Raw genomic sequence first — 15,983 nt, forward strand, 5'->3', positions numbered from 1 at the left:
GCAGCAGCACAAACTGGTAGCAGCACAACATGGCAGCAGCACAACATGGCAGCAGCACAACATGGCAGCAGCACAACATGGCAGCAGCACAAACTGGTAGCAGCACAACATGGCAGCAGCACAACATGGTAGCGGCACAAAACATGGTACAAACATTATTGGGCACAGACAACAGCACAAAGGGCAAGAAGGTAGAGACAACAATACATCATGCAAAGCAGCCACAACTGTCATTAAGAGTGTCCATGATTGAGTCTTTGAATGAAGAGATTGCGATAAAACTGTCCAGTTTGAGTGTTTGTTGCAGCTCGTTCCAGTTGCTAGCTGCAGTGAACTGAAAAGACGAGCCACCCAGGGATGTGTGTGCTTTGGGGACCTTTAACAGAATGTGACTGGCAGAACGGGTATATGTGGAGTATGAGGGCTGCAGTAGATATCTCCGATAGGGGGGAGTGAGGCCTAAGAGGGTTTTGTAAATAAGCATCAACCAGTGGGACATAGAGAGTATAGAGAGATTTCCAGTTTACAGAGGAGTATAGAGTGCAGTGATGTGTCCTATAAGGAGCATTGGTGGCAAATCTGATGGCCGAATGGTAAAGAACATCTAGCCACTCGAGAGCACCCTAACCTGCCGATCTATTAATTGCGTCTCCATAATCTAGCATGGGTAAGATGGTCATCTGAATCAGGGTGAGTTTGGCAGCTGGGGTGAAAGAGGAGCGATTACAATAGAGGAAACCAAGTCTAGATTTAACTTTAGCCTGCAGAGGTAACTACCTCAAGCTCTAAACCCTCAGAGGTAGTAATCACACCTGTGGGGAGAGGGGCACAAAGTCATAAAGGTACATATTATATATGGTAACTAGTTATTACTTTATCAATGCTTGATAAATAGTTTTGGGTTAATTCCAGATGGGGCGGCAGGGTAGCCTAATGGTTAGAGCGTTGGACTAGTAACCGGAAGGTTGCGAGTTCAAATCCTCGAGCTGACAAGGTACAAATCTGTCGTTCTGCCCCTGAACAGGCAGTTAACCCACTGTTCCCAGGCCGTCATTGAAAATAAGAATGTGTTCTTAACTGACTTGCCTGGTTAAATAAAGGTTAAATAAAAAATATATATATAAAATAATGTACTGTAACAAGTAGCTATTGGCGTGAAGATAATTTTGGTGTCAACCTAACAACTGATAGCATGTTGTTTTCTATTAAATCCAGGTGAATGCCATTTTTGTTACATTTTTACATTTAGATTTTTGTCATTTGCAGACACTCAGGGATGTTTGTGCTTTGGGGACCTTTAACAGAATGTGACTGAACTAACTTACAGTTAGTTAATTCATTTTAAGATAGCTACAATAGGTGAGACAACCACACGGTCAAAGTCAATATATTGTTTCCCATTAAAGTAGCTATCAGCAAAGTCAATGCTAGTAAGAAAAGACGTGTGTAAAAAGACGCTTTTAATCTTTTTAAATTAATTTATCTTATTAACACTGTTCTAGCTAGCTATTTGTGTAGGTAGCTATCAAGTAAAACGCAATGATAATAGTAGTTCATGAAAATCAAGGTTGTTTGTTTTTTATTTAAATGAAATGAAAAACGATTTAGGCTACTATTACGGTGTCCATATAAGGACAGTCTCAGAGTCACAAGGAGTTGGTGTCAGTGTCACGTAGACAAACCATAATTCCTGATGAGACTGAAAGTAACTCCTGTTGACACTGACATTAACTCCTGTTGACACTGACATTAACTCCTGTTGACACTGACATTAACTCCTGTTGACACTGACATTAACTCCTGTTGACACTGACATTAACTCCTGTTGACACTGACATTAACTCCTGTTGACACTGACATTAACTCCTGTTGACACTGACAGTAACTCCTGTTGACACTGACATTAACTCCTGATAAGGATGAGTGACAGCGATGCCAAATCCTTGTGACTTTGAAAGAAGGGAGAGAACAGAGAGAGAACAGACGGATTCAGAGAAACAGTGAATGTAGTCTTTGTTTCAGGGTAGTTTATCACCGTCCTAATATAGACACCGTATCCTGGCATCCCTAAGGAACATATAAAAAGATCTCAAGTCAAATGTTATTTGTCACATGTACAGAATACAAAAGGTGTAAACCATCCAGCTAAATGCTTACATACAAGCTCTTCCTCAACAATGCAGAGTTCAATATCAAATGTACGAAATAGAAATCCAGAATAGGATCTTTTTTTTAAACCACAGAAACAACACTTGTTCAGATAGGCAAGAGCTTTAAAGGGGCAATCAGCAGTTGGAACAACAACAAAGATTTTTCCCCACAACTATTTTGGTAAAAATGGGTCTGGAGAAATGCAATCACTGTCACGTCGTGACCATAGAGAGCCCTTATATTTTCTATGGTAGAGTAGGTCAGGGCGTGACTGTTTTTTAAATTCTAGTTATTATTTTCTATGTGGGGTTCTAGTTTAGTTTTTCTATGTTGGTGTTTGGTATGGTTCCCAATTAGAAGCAGCTGGCTATTGTTGTCTCTAATTGGGGATCATATTTAAGTAGCATTTTTTCCAGTTGTGTTTTATGGGACATTGTTTTGAGTTAGTGTATGTTACACCTCTTAGTTACAGTTCGTTGTTTGTTTCGGTCCTTCTTGGTTGTTTTGTGCGTTTCTAATAAATAATATGTGCAAAGCATATCGCTCTGCAGCTTGGTTCGATAATTATTCCAGCGAACGTGACAATCCCTCTCAAATTCATAGACAGAGATATGGATGCATGGACTGACCATCCATGATATCAAAAGAATTGTTTTGAGGCAATAGTGTTTGTATACATCTACTTTTATTACAAACATTAGAGTAAAACAACCTTATTTTATTATTTTGTGTTCTGAAGAGGTACAACAGTTGAACTAAGCTCATGAGGCATTTCTAAGTTATATTCTTCAAGAATAAAAGCCTACATATTATTCATTTAAGTCAAAACATTGCTGTAGAAACTGCAGATTGACCCTTTTTAAAGTAACTTGGATTTTCTTGGTAGATTCAACCCATCACCAGGTGCTGATGTATTGTTCCTTTTTCTGACAGGTACAATGTGGACACCAGAAGTTCAAACATTTCAAAACATGTAAGTACACTGGTGATATCATGCTATTAATATAAGCTGAATATCTTGCATATTTTCATGTCACTTAGTTATGTTTACTTAATGAGCTGTCAAGGGAAAATACTTCCCTATTAAAGCTGTTACATTTGGTTAGTCTTTGATTTGATTACTAAGTGATATTCTTCTTCAAGGAGGGAATGTCGGAATAATGAATTTGAATTATTTTTATACAAAAACAGAATGCTGTTTTTTTTGTCTCTGCAGATTTCCAATTAACAGATCTGTTTTTCTCTCTCTATTGCAAACCATTGTGGATGAGTAGAAGGTTAGTCAACAACATTACTATAAACACAGTTTGACGAATAGCATTTTTGTAATTAGTTATAGCCTTTTAAGGACACATAAATGTGGATCTTCTGAAAAGGTAAGAAACAATCTAGCTGGTTGGTTTTTATGAAGATCTTGCTTTAGGTTGTAGAGTGCTGTCCGTGGAGCTGGTAGAGCACAGCAGAGATCTTGCTTTAGGTTGTAGAGTGCTGTCCGTGGAGCTGTTAGAGCACAGCAGAGATCTTGCTTTAGGTTGTAGAGTGCTGCAGAGATCTTGCTTTAGGTTGTAGAGTGCTGTCCGTGGAGCTGGTAGAGCACAGCAGAGATCTTGCTTTAGGTTGTAGAGTGCTGTCCGTGGAGCTGGTAGAACACAGCAGAGATCTTGCTTTAGGTTGTAGAGTGCTGTCCGTGGAGCTGGTAGAGCACAGCAGAGATCTTGCTTTAGGTTGTAGAGTGCTGTCCGTGGAGCTGGTAGAGCACAGCAGAGATCTTGCTTTAGGTTGTAGAGTGCTGTCCGTGGAGCTGGTAGAGCACAGCAGAGATCTTGCTTTAGGTTGTAGAGTGCTGTCCGTGGAGCTGGTAGAGCACAGCAGAGATCTTGCTTTAGGTTGTAGAGTGCTGTCCGTGGAGCTGGTAGAGCACAGCAGAGATCTTGCTTTCTTTAGGTTGTAGAGTGCTGGTTGTAGAGTGCTGTCTGTGGAGCTGGTAGGTAGAGCACAGCAGAGATCTTGCTTTAGGTTGTAGAGTGCTGTCCGTGGAGCTGGTAGAGCACAGCAGAGATCTTGCTTGGAGCTGGTTGTAGAGTGCTGTCTGTGGAGCTGGTAGAGCACAGCAGAGATCTTGCTTTCGGTTGTAGAGTGCTGTCTGTGGAGCTGGTAGAGCACAGCAGAGATCTTGCTTTAGGTTGTAGAGTGCTGTCCGTGGAGCTGGTAGAGCACAGCAGAGATCTTGCTTTAGGTTGTAGAGTGCTGTCCGTGGAGCTGGTAGAGCACAGCAGAGATCTTGCTTTAGGTTGTAGAGTGCTGTCCGTGGAGCTGGTAGAGCACAGCAGAGATCTTGCTTTAGGTTGTAGAGTGCTGTCCGTGGAGCTGGTAGAGCACAGCAGAGATCTTGCTTTAGGTTGTAGAGTGCTGTCCGTGGAGCTGGTAGAGCACAGCAAAGATCTTGCTTTAGGTTGTAGAGTGCTGTCCGTGGAGCTGGTAGAGCACAGCAGAGATCTTGCTTTAGGTTGTAGAGTGCTGTCCGTGGAGCTGGTAGAGCACAGCAGAGATCTTGCTTTAGGTTGTAGAGTGCTGTCCGTGGAGCTGGTAGAGCACAGCAGAGATCTTGCTTTAGGTTGTAGAGTGCTGTCCGTGGAGCTGGTAGAGCACAGCAGAGATCTTGCTTTAGGTTGTAGAGTGCTGTCCGTGGAGCTGGTAGAGCACAGCAGAGATCTTGCTTTAGGTTGTAGAGTGCTGTCCGTGGAGCTGGTAGAGCACAGCAGAGATCTTGCTTTAGGTTGTAGAGTGCTGTCCGTGGAGCTGGTAGAGCACAGCAGAGATCTTGCTTTAGGTTGTAGAGTGCTGTCCGTGGAGCTGGTAGAGCACAGCAGAGATCTTGCTTTAGGTTGTAGAGTGCTGTCCGTGAATCTGGTAGAGCACAGCAGAGATCTTGCTTTAGGTTGTAGAGTGCTGTCCGTGGAGCTGGTAGAACACAGCAGAGATCTTGCTTTAGGTTGTAGAGTGCTGTCCGTGGAGCTGGTAGAGCACAGCAGAGATTTTGCTTTAGGTTGTAGAGTGCTGTCCGTGGAGCTGGTAGAGCACAGCAGAGATCTTGCTTTAGGTTGTAGAGTGCTGTCCGTGGAGCTGGTAGAGCACAGCAGAGATCTTGCTTTAGGTTGTAGAGTGCTGTCCGTGGAGCTGGTAGAGCACCGCAGAGATCTTTTGCCAACCTGTCACTTCTTGAATTGGAACTTTTATGTTTATTTTGGGATAGCGTGATCTAAGCAGAATTCAATATGCAGAGCCTTCAAAGTATTCCACATTTTGTTGTGTTACAGCTTGAATTGAAAATGGATTACATTTAGATTATTTAAGTATTTAACCCCTTCGTTATGACAAACCTAAATAAGGTCAGGAGTAGAAATGTGCTTAACAAGTCACAATAAGTTGCATGGACTCTGTGTGTGCTAATAGTGTTTAACATGATTTGTAATGTTCTTTGCTAGCCGTTTTGGTAAATATATAGTAGATAGGGCAATTCACCTATTACAAACAGCCTATGTGAATGCAGATGTGCACACAACTGTCTCACCAAAATAATGCTAACTTAATGCTGAAAGTAGTAGCCTAGTTATTCATGCATGCAAACAAAAACACTGAGTAGCAGTTTGGCTAAGAATACTGACACAACTGCGAATGTGAACTATTGAATGCAAACAGAACAAAACAGCGATACAAAGTAAACAAAATCTAAAGTTGAAAAAGTCATGACACAATCTATACTTAGGCTAGTTACATTAACAGTAAACAAATGCAATAAACAAACATGAAGATCCAAAAGCCTACAGCCTACTACAGTGAGATGCAGCCATGCTGTCTTGCCATATGAATAGGCCTATAGGCTCGCTTCATTCATGGAAAATCATGCTGCTCTTGAGTTCAGCAACATGTTGTTGTCACGGCCGTCGTCGGAATGAGACCAAGGTGCAGCGTAGTGAGCCTACATTTTATTTTATTTGTAAAATGTCGCCAACAAAACAAGAAATAACAAAAGGGCTATAGTGCCCCTAACCAAGACAACTTCCCACAAATCATACTGCCTAAGTATGATTCCCAATCAGAGACAACGATAGACAGCTGTCCCTGATTGAGAACCATACCTGGCCAAAACATAGAAATACAAAAACATAGAAAACAACAGAACATAGAATGCCCACCCAAATCACACCCTGACCAAACCAAATAGAGACATAAAAAGTCTCTCTAAGGTCAGGGCGTGACAGTTGTGATATGGCAAAAACGCACTTTCCAATACATACAGTTCCATTCACAACCAGGGTAACAAATAGGCTACCACAAAAATCAGAACATAGTGTATCTATTTCTTTGATGTAACATAACGATATGTAGCTATACCCGGGTGCGTCATTTGGGTTCTTGCATTGGAAGTACAGTGCCTTCAGAAAGTATTCACACCCCTTTATATTCTCCATATTTTGTTGTGTTACAAAGTGGGATTGAAATGTCATTTTATGTCAATGATCCACACAAAATACTCTAATGTCAAAGTGTAAGAAAATGCTAACATTTGTTAAAAATTATATATTTGATTAGATATGTTTTCAATTCCCTGAGTCAATACATGTTAGAATCACCTTTAGCAGCAGTTTAAAGCTGTGATTTTCTTCTGGGTAAGTCTCTAAGAGCTTTGCACACCTGTATTGTACAATATTTTCGCATTATTAAATAATTAAATAATTCTTCAAGCTCTGTCAAGTTAGTTGTTGATCATTGTTAGACGGCCGTTTTCTAGTCTTGCCATAGATTTTTAAGCCGATTTAAGTCAAAAGTGTTACTATGCCATTCAGGAACATTCAATGCCGTCTTGGTAAGTAACTCCAGTGTATATTTGTACTTGTGTTTTTGTCCTGCTGAAAGGTGAATTTGTCTCCCAGTGTCTGTTGGAAAGCAGACTAAACTCGGTTTTCCTGTTGGATTTTGCCTGTGCTTACCTCTATTCCATTTATTCCATCTATTCCATTCCATAAAAACTCGCTAGTCCATGTCGATGATCAGCATACCCATAACATGATGAAGCCACCACCATGCTTGAACATATGATGAGTGCTCCTCTGTGATGTGTTGCATTGGATTTTCATCTTTTCACTCTGTCAATTAGCTTAGTATTATGGAGTAACTGCAATGTTGTTGATCCATCCTCAGTTTTCTATCGCAGAAATTACATTCTGTAACTGTTTTAAAGTCACCATTGGCCTCATGGTGAAATACCGGAGTGGTTTCCTTCCTCTCCAGCAACTGGAGTTAAGGAGGTCTGTGTCTTTGTAGTGACTGGGTGTATTGATACACCACCCAAAGTGTAATTAATAACTTCACCATGCTTAAAGGGATATTCAATGTATTTTTTAAATTATTTTTTACCCATCTACGAATTGGTGCCCCCCTTTGCGAGGCATTGGAAAACCTCCCTGGTCTTTGTGGTTGAATCTGTGTTTGAAATTCTCTGCTCAACTGAGGGACCTTACAGACAATTGTATGTGTGGGGTACAGAGATGAGGTAGTCATTCAAAAATCATGTTTAACACTATTATTGCACACAGAGTGAGTCCATGCAACTTATTATGTGAACTTGTTACATTTTTACGCCTAAATTTATTTCGGCTTGTCATAACAAAGGGGTTGAATACTTATTGACTCAGATGATTTTTTCTAAAATTGTAGCAATACATTATATTTACTATTAGGGTTAAGTGCCTTGCTCAAAGGCACATCGGCAGATTGTTCACCTAGTCAGCTCGGGATTCAAACGCTCTTAACCGCTAGGTATTGCGTGTAGGCCAGTGACCAAAATTGATCAATTGTAAATTCAGGCTGTAACACAACAAAATGAGGAAAAAGTCAAGGGGTGTGAATACTTTCTGAAGGCACTATATATCTGTAATAATGTAATAATAGGACCAGAGATCACATATACTGCACATGGCGATTGCATTACTTTTGGCGTGTGAATATTGTGCCTTAACTATATCTCAGGTTAAATTAAAGTTCCTAAAGAAAAGTTAAAAGATAAGCTGCGATGTAGATTATAACTACATTTACAGTGCATTAGCTCTCAGCGCAGGTGTCTTTAACAGAGGAAAATGTTTCCCCATGTTGTGTAAATCTGGTACTCCATGGATAATATGAGGAGGAGTTAAATCTGCTACTCCATGGGTAATATGAGCTAGGAGTTAAATCTGGTACTCCATGGATAATATGAGGAGGAGTTAAATCTGGTACTCCATGGGTAATATGAGGAGGAGTTAAATCTGGTACTCCATGGGTAATATGAGCTAGGTGTTAAATCTGGTACTCCATGGGTAATATGAGCTAGGAGTTAAATCTGGTACTCCATGGGTAATATGAGCTAGGAGTTAAATCTGGTACTCCATGGGTAATATGAGCTAGGAGTTAAATCTGGTACTCCATGGGTAATATGAGCTAGGAGTTAAATCTGGTACTCCATGGGTAATATGAGCTAGGTGTTAAATCTGGTACTCCATGGGTAATATGAGCTAGGTGTTAAATCTGGTACTCCATGGGTAATATGAGCTAGGTGTTAAATCTGGTACTCCATGGGTAATATGAGCTAGGTGTTAAATCTGGTACTCCATGGGTAATATGAGCTAGGTGTTAAATCTGGTACTCCGTGGGTAATATGAGCTACGTTTTAAATCTGGTACTCCGTGGATAATATGAGCTACGTTTTAAATCTTGTACTCCGTGGATAATATGAGCTACGTTTTAAATCTGGTACTCCGTGGATAATATGAGCTACGTTTTAAATCTGGTACTCCGTGGGTAATGTGAGCTACGTTTTAAATCTGGTACTCCGTGGATAATATGAGCTACGTTTTAAATATTGTACTCCATAGGTAATATGAGCTACGTTTTAAATCTGGTACTCTGTGGATAATATGTACTACGTTTTAAATCTGGTACTCCATGGGTAATATGAGCTAGGTGTTAAAAACTGGTACTCCATGGGTAATATGGGCTAGGTGTTAAAAACTGGTACTCCATGGGTAATATGAGCTAGGTGTTAAAAACTGGTACTTCATGGGTAATATGAGCTAGGTGTTAAAAACTGGTACTCCATGGGTAATATGAGCTAGGTGTTAAAAACTGGTACTTCATGGGTAATATGAGCTAGGTGTTGAAAAATGGTACTTCATGGGTAATATGAGCTAGTTGTTCTCCCGTTACAGGACTTCCTGGGCCAGATGTTCTGCACTCTGGGGGAGATCATTGGGTCCACAGGCAGTCGGCTGGAGAGAACCCTGTCGTAAGTCTACCAATGACTACTATCAAGTATCTACTGTGTATCTGCTGTGTGCAAGCATGCATCACAACACGATCTGTCACTGTACGTCTCTGCATTTGACAGGCCTCCACAATCTCACAATGTTCTCATTGCCTCTTAGATTGGGAAAAACAAAAACACAATTATTGGTGTGTCTAAACCCAGAGGCTCCCACTGTACGGCAGGCATGTAACTAGAGATTAATCTAGCGTCAAACTTGGACTGAGAAGGATTGTATTCTACGAGAGCGTGAGGCAGTAACACATGCTGTAGACATAGTTAGGCATCCCTTGTGAAAGCCGAACAACCAGACCTGGGTTCAAATACTAATTTAAATCTTTCAAATGCTTTGAGCGCTTTCTTAAGACTGTCGGGAGTGTCAGTTGGGATGGGTTTGCACTGTGGCACTTTTTTTATTGGTTCCTTGCAACAGGCATAGCAGGGGTATTTCAAATGATTTACAATGGTGTTTGAATCCAGGTCAGTGACACAACACTGGCCCTGTGGATGACTCAGCATGGAATTGGGCCCTTTTCAATTAAAGTTGATAACCAACACACTGAGAACTTTGTCCTTCTCTCTCTCTCGCGCGCGCTCTCTCTCCCGCTCTCGCTCTCTCTTTCTCCTGCTCTCTCCCGCTCTCACTTTCGCTCTCTCTTTCTCTCTCTCTCACTCATGCTCTCTCTCCTGCTCTCACTTTCGCTCTCTCTTTCTCTCTCTCTCTCACTCGTGCTCTCTCCTGCTCTCTCTTTCTCTCTCTCACTCGCGCTCTCTCCTGCTCTCACTTGCGCTCTCTCCTGCTCTCACTTTCGCTCTCTCTTTCTCTCTCTCTCTCACTCGTGCTCTCTCTCCTGCTCTCTCTTTCTCTCTCTCTCTCACTCGCGCTCTCTCCTGCTCTCACTTTCGCTCTCTCTTTCTCTCTCTCTCTCACTCGTGCTCTCTCCTGCTCTCTCTTTCTCTCTCTCTCTCTCACTCGCGCTCTCTCCTGCTCTCACTTTCGCTCTCTCTTTCTCTCTCTCTCTCACTCGTGCTCTCTCTCCTGCTCTCACTTTCGCTCTCTATCTCTCTCTTTCTTTGGCTCTCATTCTCTTTCGCTCTCTCTGTTTCTCTTGGTTGGTGTGAGTAACAGACAACACAACAATGCCATAAAGCACACACTCTGAGAGATGGGAAACTCTCCTAACAGTGTTGTGAACCATGTAGTTTATTATCAGACCTAGATAAATCATATTCCTATCCTATCACTGTCTGTCCCACTTGGCTTGTCTATCTTGGCCATGTCATTTATCTTCATGTGAGCCTGGTGGGGAATTTCCCAATGCAGGATACTTGTCAATAAGGCTTCGCTGCTCTTGGATTACAGTGCTGTATGTCACCATGTTTAGTGGGAAATAGTAAATAGGCAGGTAGCCTAGCGTTGGGCCAGTAACCGAGAGGTCGCTGCTTTGAATCCTCGAGGCAACCATGTGAAAAGACAACTTCTGCTAAACTACGTAAATGTACATTTTGACTGCATTGTGCTGACTGAAAGAGTGCTTTGTGTGAGTGTTGTGTGTGTGTTGTGTGACTTGATGGGCATGTTTCTATGGCAACTGAGAGAGCATAATTTCTCCATCTGTTTCTATCACCAAAATTTCAATGGGGATGACTGTTTCATCTTCTACATTCTGTTCTCTAAAATTACATCAGAGATGATCTGCTTTCAGATCTCAGGTAAAGGGACACAAAGTGCCCAGTGGCATTCAAAGGCTGAGGACTATAGGGGAGCCCACCACCACTGCCATATACAGTGGTTTGCGAAAGTATTCACCCCCCTTGGCATTTTCCCTATTTTGTTGCCTTACAAACTGGAATTAAAATTGATTTTTGGGGGGGTTTGTATCATTTGACTTACACAACATGCCTACCACTTTGAAGATGCAAAATATTTGTTATTCGTGAAACAATCAAGAAATAAGACAAAAAATGAAAACTTGAGCGTGCATAAATATCACCCCCCCCCCCCCCCCCCCCCCCCCCCCCCAAAGTCAATACTTTGTAGAGCTACCTTTTGCTGCAATTACAGCTGCAAGTCTCTCGGGGTATCAATCAATCAATCAAATGTATTTATAAAGCCCTTCTTACATCAGCTGCTGTCGCAAAATGCTGTACAGAAACGCAGCCTAAAACCCCAAACAGCAAGTAATGCAGGTGTAGAAGCACGGTGGCAAGGACAAACTACATAGATAGGCCGGAACCTAGGAAGAAACCTAGAGAAGAACCAGGCTCTGAGGGGTGGCCAGTCCTCTTCTGGCTGTGCCTGGTGGAGATTATAACAGAACATGGCCAAGATGTTCAAATGTTCATAGATGATCAGCAGCGTCAGATGATAATAATCACAGTGTTTGTAGAGGGTGACACTGATCAGCACCTCAGGAGTAAATGTCAGTTGGCTTTTCATAGCCGATCATTCAGAGTATCTCTACCGCACCTGCTGGTCTGGGACAAGGTAGTACATCCGTTGAACAGGTCAGGGTTCCATTGCCGCAGGCAGAACATTTGAAACATGTTGTTTATAGCTGTAGCCTGTAATCCTATTTTCCCTAACCTTAAACTCAAACCCCTAACCCTAGCTACTAAACCTAACCACTAACCCCTAATCCTAATTCTAACCCTCATTCGAACCCATAACCCTAAACCTAACCCCTAAGACAGCCTTTTTCCTTGTGGGGACCGGCGAAATGTCCCCACTTGTCAGAATTGTCCTTGTTTTACTATCCTTGTGAGGACTTCTGGTCTCCACAAGGATAGTAAACATACACACACACACCATCTTCCAGTGTCTATTTAAATTATTTAACAGGCCTCTGACCTACATAAGAGCAGACGGCTGGAAATGGAATCAATTTAATTTATTTAAACTCATTCTGGTTTTTAATGACATGACACCCTATTAAAGAGAGGCTTCCCTCTCGCTACACCTCCCTACTTCAACAAGCATTTCTCAACGGCTGGCCATGCCTTCCGCCTGGGTACTCCAACCTCGGCCAACAGCTCCGCCCCCCCGCAGCTACTCGCCCAAGATGTTCTGAAAGAGCTGCAAAACCTGGACCCGTACAAATCAGCTGGGCTTGACAATCTGGACCCTCTATTTCTGAAACTATCCGCCGCCATTGTCGCAACCCCTATTACCATCCTGTTCAACCTCTCTTTCATATCGTCTGAGATCCCCAAGGATTGGAAAGCTGCCGCAGTCATCCCCATCTTCAAAGGGGGAGACACCCTGGACCCAAACTGTTACAGACCTATATCCATCCTGCCCTGCCTATCTAAGGTCTTCGGAAGCCAAGTCAACAAACAGGTCACTGACCATCTCGTCATCATCGACCTTGCCAAGGATTTCGACTCTGTCAATCACCATATTCTTATCGGCAGACTCAGTAGCCTCGGTTTTTCGGATGACTGCCTTGCCTGGTTCACCAATTAGTTTGCAGACAGAGTTCAGTGTGTCAAATCAGAGGGCATGCTGTCCGGTCCTCTGGCAGTCTCTATGGGGGTGCCACAGGGTTCAATTCTCGGGCCGACTCTTTTCTCTGTATATATCAATGATGTTGCTCTTGCTGCGGGCGATTCCCTGATCCACCTCTACGCAGACGACACCATTCTATATACTTCCGTCCCGTCCTTGGACACTGTGCTATCTAACCTCCAAACGAGCTTCAATGCCATACAACACTCCCTCCGTGGCCTCCAACTGCTCTTAAACGCTAGTAAAACCAAATGCATGCTTTTCAACCGATCACTGCCTGCACCCGCATGCCCGACTAGCATCACCACCCTGGATGGTTCCGACCTTGAATATGTGGACATCTATAAGTACCTAGGTGTCTGGCTAGACTGTAAACTGTCCTTCCAGACTCATATCAAACATCTCTAATCGAAAATCAAATCAAGAGTCGGCTTTCTATTCCGCAACAAAGCCTCCTTCACTCACGCTGCCAAACTTACCCTAGTAAAACTGACTATCCTACCGATCCTCGACTTCGGCGATGTCATCTACAAAATTGCTTCCAACACTACTCAGCAAACTGGATGCAGTTTATCACAGTGCCATCCGTTTTGTCACTAAAGCACCTTATACCACCCACCACTGCGACTTGTATGCTCTAGTCGGCTGGCCCTCGCTACATATTCGTCGCCAGACCCACTGGCTCCAGGTCATCTACAAGTCCATGCTAGGTAAAGCTCCGCCTTATCTCAGTTCACTGGTCACGATGGCAACACCCATCCGTAGCACGTGCTCCAGCAGGTGTATCTCACTGATCATCCCTAAAGCCAACACCTCATTTGGCCGCCTTTCGTTCCAGTACTCTGCTGCCTGTGACTGGAACGAATTGCAAAAATCGCTGAAGTTGGAGACTTTTATCTCCCTCACCAACTTCAAACATCTGCTATCTGAGCAGCTAACCGATCGCTGCAGCTGTACATAGTCTATCGGTAAATAGCCCACCCATTTTTACCTACCTCATCCCCATACTGTTTTTATTTATTTACTTTTCTGCTCTTTTGCACACCAATGTCTCTACCTGTACATGACCATCTGATCATTTATCACTCCAGTGTTAATCTGCAAAATTGTAATTATTTGCCTACCTTTTTCTACTGTGTTATTGACCTGTTAATTGTTTACTCCATGTGTAACTCTGTGTTGTCTGCTCACACTGCTATGCTTTATCTCGGCCAGGTCGCAGTTGCAAATGAGAACTTGTTCTCAACTAGCCTACCTAGTTAAATAAAGGTGAAATAAATAAATAAAAATATTTTAAAAACTCTGCCTTGTATACACACACACACACACACACACACACACACACACACACACACACACACACACACACACACACACACACACACACACACACACACACACACACACACACACACACACACACACACACACACACACACACACACACACACACACACACACGTTTGTTTTACTGTGAGGACCAAACAATTAATTCCCATTCAAAATCATATTTTCCCAAACCCTTAACCTTAACCTTAACCCCTAACCTTAACCTTAACCTTAATCTTAGCCCCCCTTAACCTTAGCCCCTAACCCTAAACCTAACCCATAACCCTAGTTCTGCTTTTTTCCTTGTGAGGACTGGCGAAATGTCCCCACTTGTCTGAATTTTCCTTGTTTCACATCCTCACAAGGATAGTAAACACACACACACACACACACACACACACACACACACACACACACACACACACACACACACACACACACACACACACACACACACACACACACACACACACACACACACACACACACACACACACACACACACACACACACACACACACACACACACACACACACACACACACACACAAACCATCTTCCAGTGTCCATTTTCATTATTTAGCAGATAGCTGCCTCTGACCTACATAAAACCAGATGGCTGGAAATTGAATCAATTTGTTTCCATCCTTAATCTATTTCCACCCATTCTGGTTTTGAATGACACCATATAGAGGAAAGGCTTACCTCTCGCTACATCTTCCCACTCTGCCTTCCACATTAGACATTTAAATAGGTTTGAATATTATAAGAAGGCATCAAGGTTGTGTTTGTGGTTTGCTCTGTACACTGGAGTCCGTCTGAAGTTGCCTCCTCCTCTCCCAGATTTTATTTAAATTCTCAGGGAAGAGGGAGTTTTAAAGCCCTTCCGCTGTATAGTAATTTACTTCCCATTGGGAATCTGGGAAAACATTGGGGAATTCTATTAACTGACAACAAATGGTAAGGCTGCATGCTCCATAAAACCACGACCGTCAAACACAAGCTTATGCCAGTGTCTTGCTAGCTTCCCCACGGCACCAAAGTCCATTATCAAAACCTTCACAATCGCATCTGAACTTAATTTAAAGTTAATTTGAAGAAATATCCCAAACACCCACTCTCTTTCTCTCTCTCGCTCTCTCTCTCTCACACACACACACACCCTTTATTAACGTTGTGCTTAATTAGCAATAAAAGGTCTTGCTTCAGATGTACATCTCTTCTATTGGCAGTCCATCTGATGAAATATTTAAAAGCCATATGCAGAGCGACGCTCAATGTCCCTCTGTGGACTCCCACCCAGCTTTCGTTCCACTCAGTACAGTACAGAAAACTGGCATGGCCTCAGAGCTTTGATCAATCCAATACTCACCAACCCACCAGTTAACAGACCCCACGTCTCTTTCTCTTTGCTCGCTTGCTCCGTGGCCCCTTATTGTAAGTCTATGGCTTATGATGGCCCTACCTCCGCACGTTCAACATCAACTCTTTGTTTCCACGGGATTCTGATAAACTCATTTCAGTTTGTGTGAGTCTTGATTGTAATCTAAATACAAAAAAAAATTCAAAGCATGAAATGTGAGCCTTTGAAGTATCGAGTGAGTTTTTTTGGCTTTGCGGCAGGTTGGGGGGTTTTGATCTGACAGGCAGCGTCTC

At 42.6% G+C, this 15,983-nt stretch overlaps 1 protein-coding gene across 3 annotated transcripts in view; it reads left to right on the forward strand.

Moving 5' to 3' along the window:
• The window catches only part of LOC124026877 (copine-9-like), a 224,297-nt gene that overhangs the window by 108,417 nt on the left and 99,897 nt on the right, over positions 1–15,983 (forward strand). For 2 of the 3 annotated variants that reach the window (XM_046339550.1, XM_046339553.1), the window contains 3 exons: positions 3,085–3,124; positions 3,426–3,428; positions 9,396–9,472. In XM_046339550.1, the coding sequence (XP_046195506.1) occupies positions 3,085–3,124; positions 3,426–3,428; positions 9,396–9,472 (120 nt within the window). Of the gene's footprint in view, positions 1–3,084; positions 3,125–3,367; positions 3,429–9,395; positions 9,473–15,983 lie in introns of those variants that run through there. The other variant, XM_046339554.1, reaches the window with a different exon arrangement.

This window comes from Oncorhynchus gorbuscha, linkage group LG03 (assembly GCF_021184085.1).
Source record: "Oncorhynchus gorbuscha isolate QuinsamMale2020 ecotype Even-year linkage group LG03, OgorEven_v1.0, whole genome shotgun sequence".
Taxonomy (NCBI): Eukaryota; Metazoa; Chordata; class Actinopteri; order Salmoniformes; family Salmonidae; genus Oncorhynchus; species Oncorhynchus gorbuscha.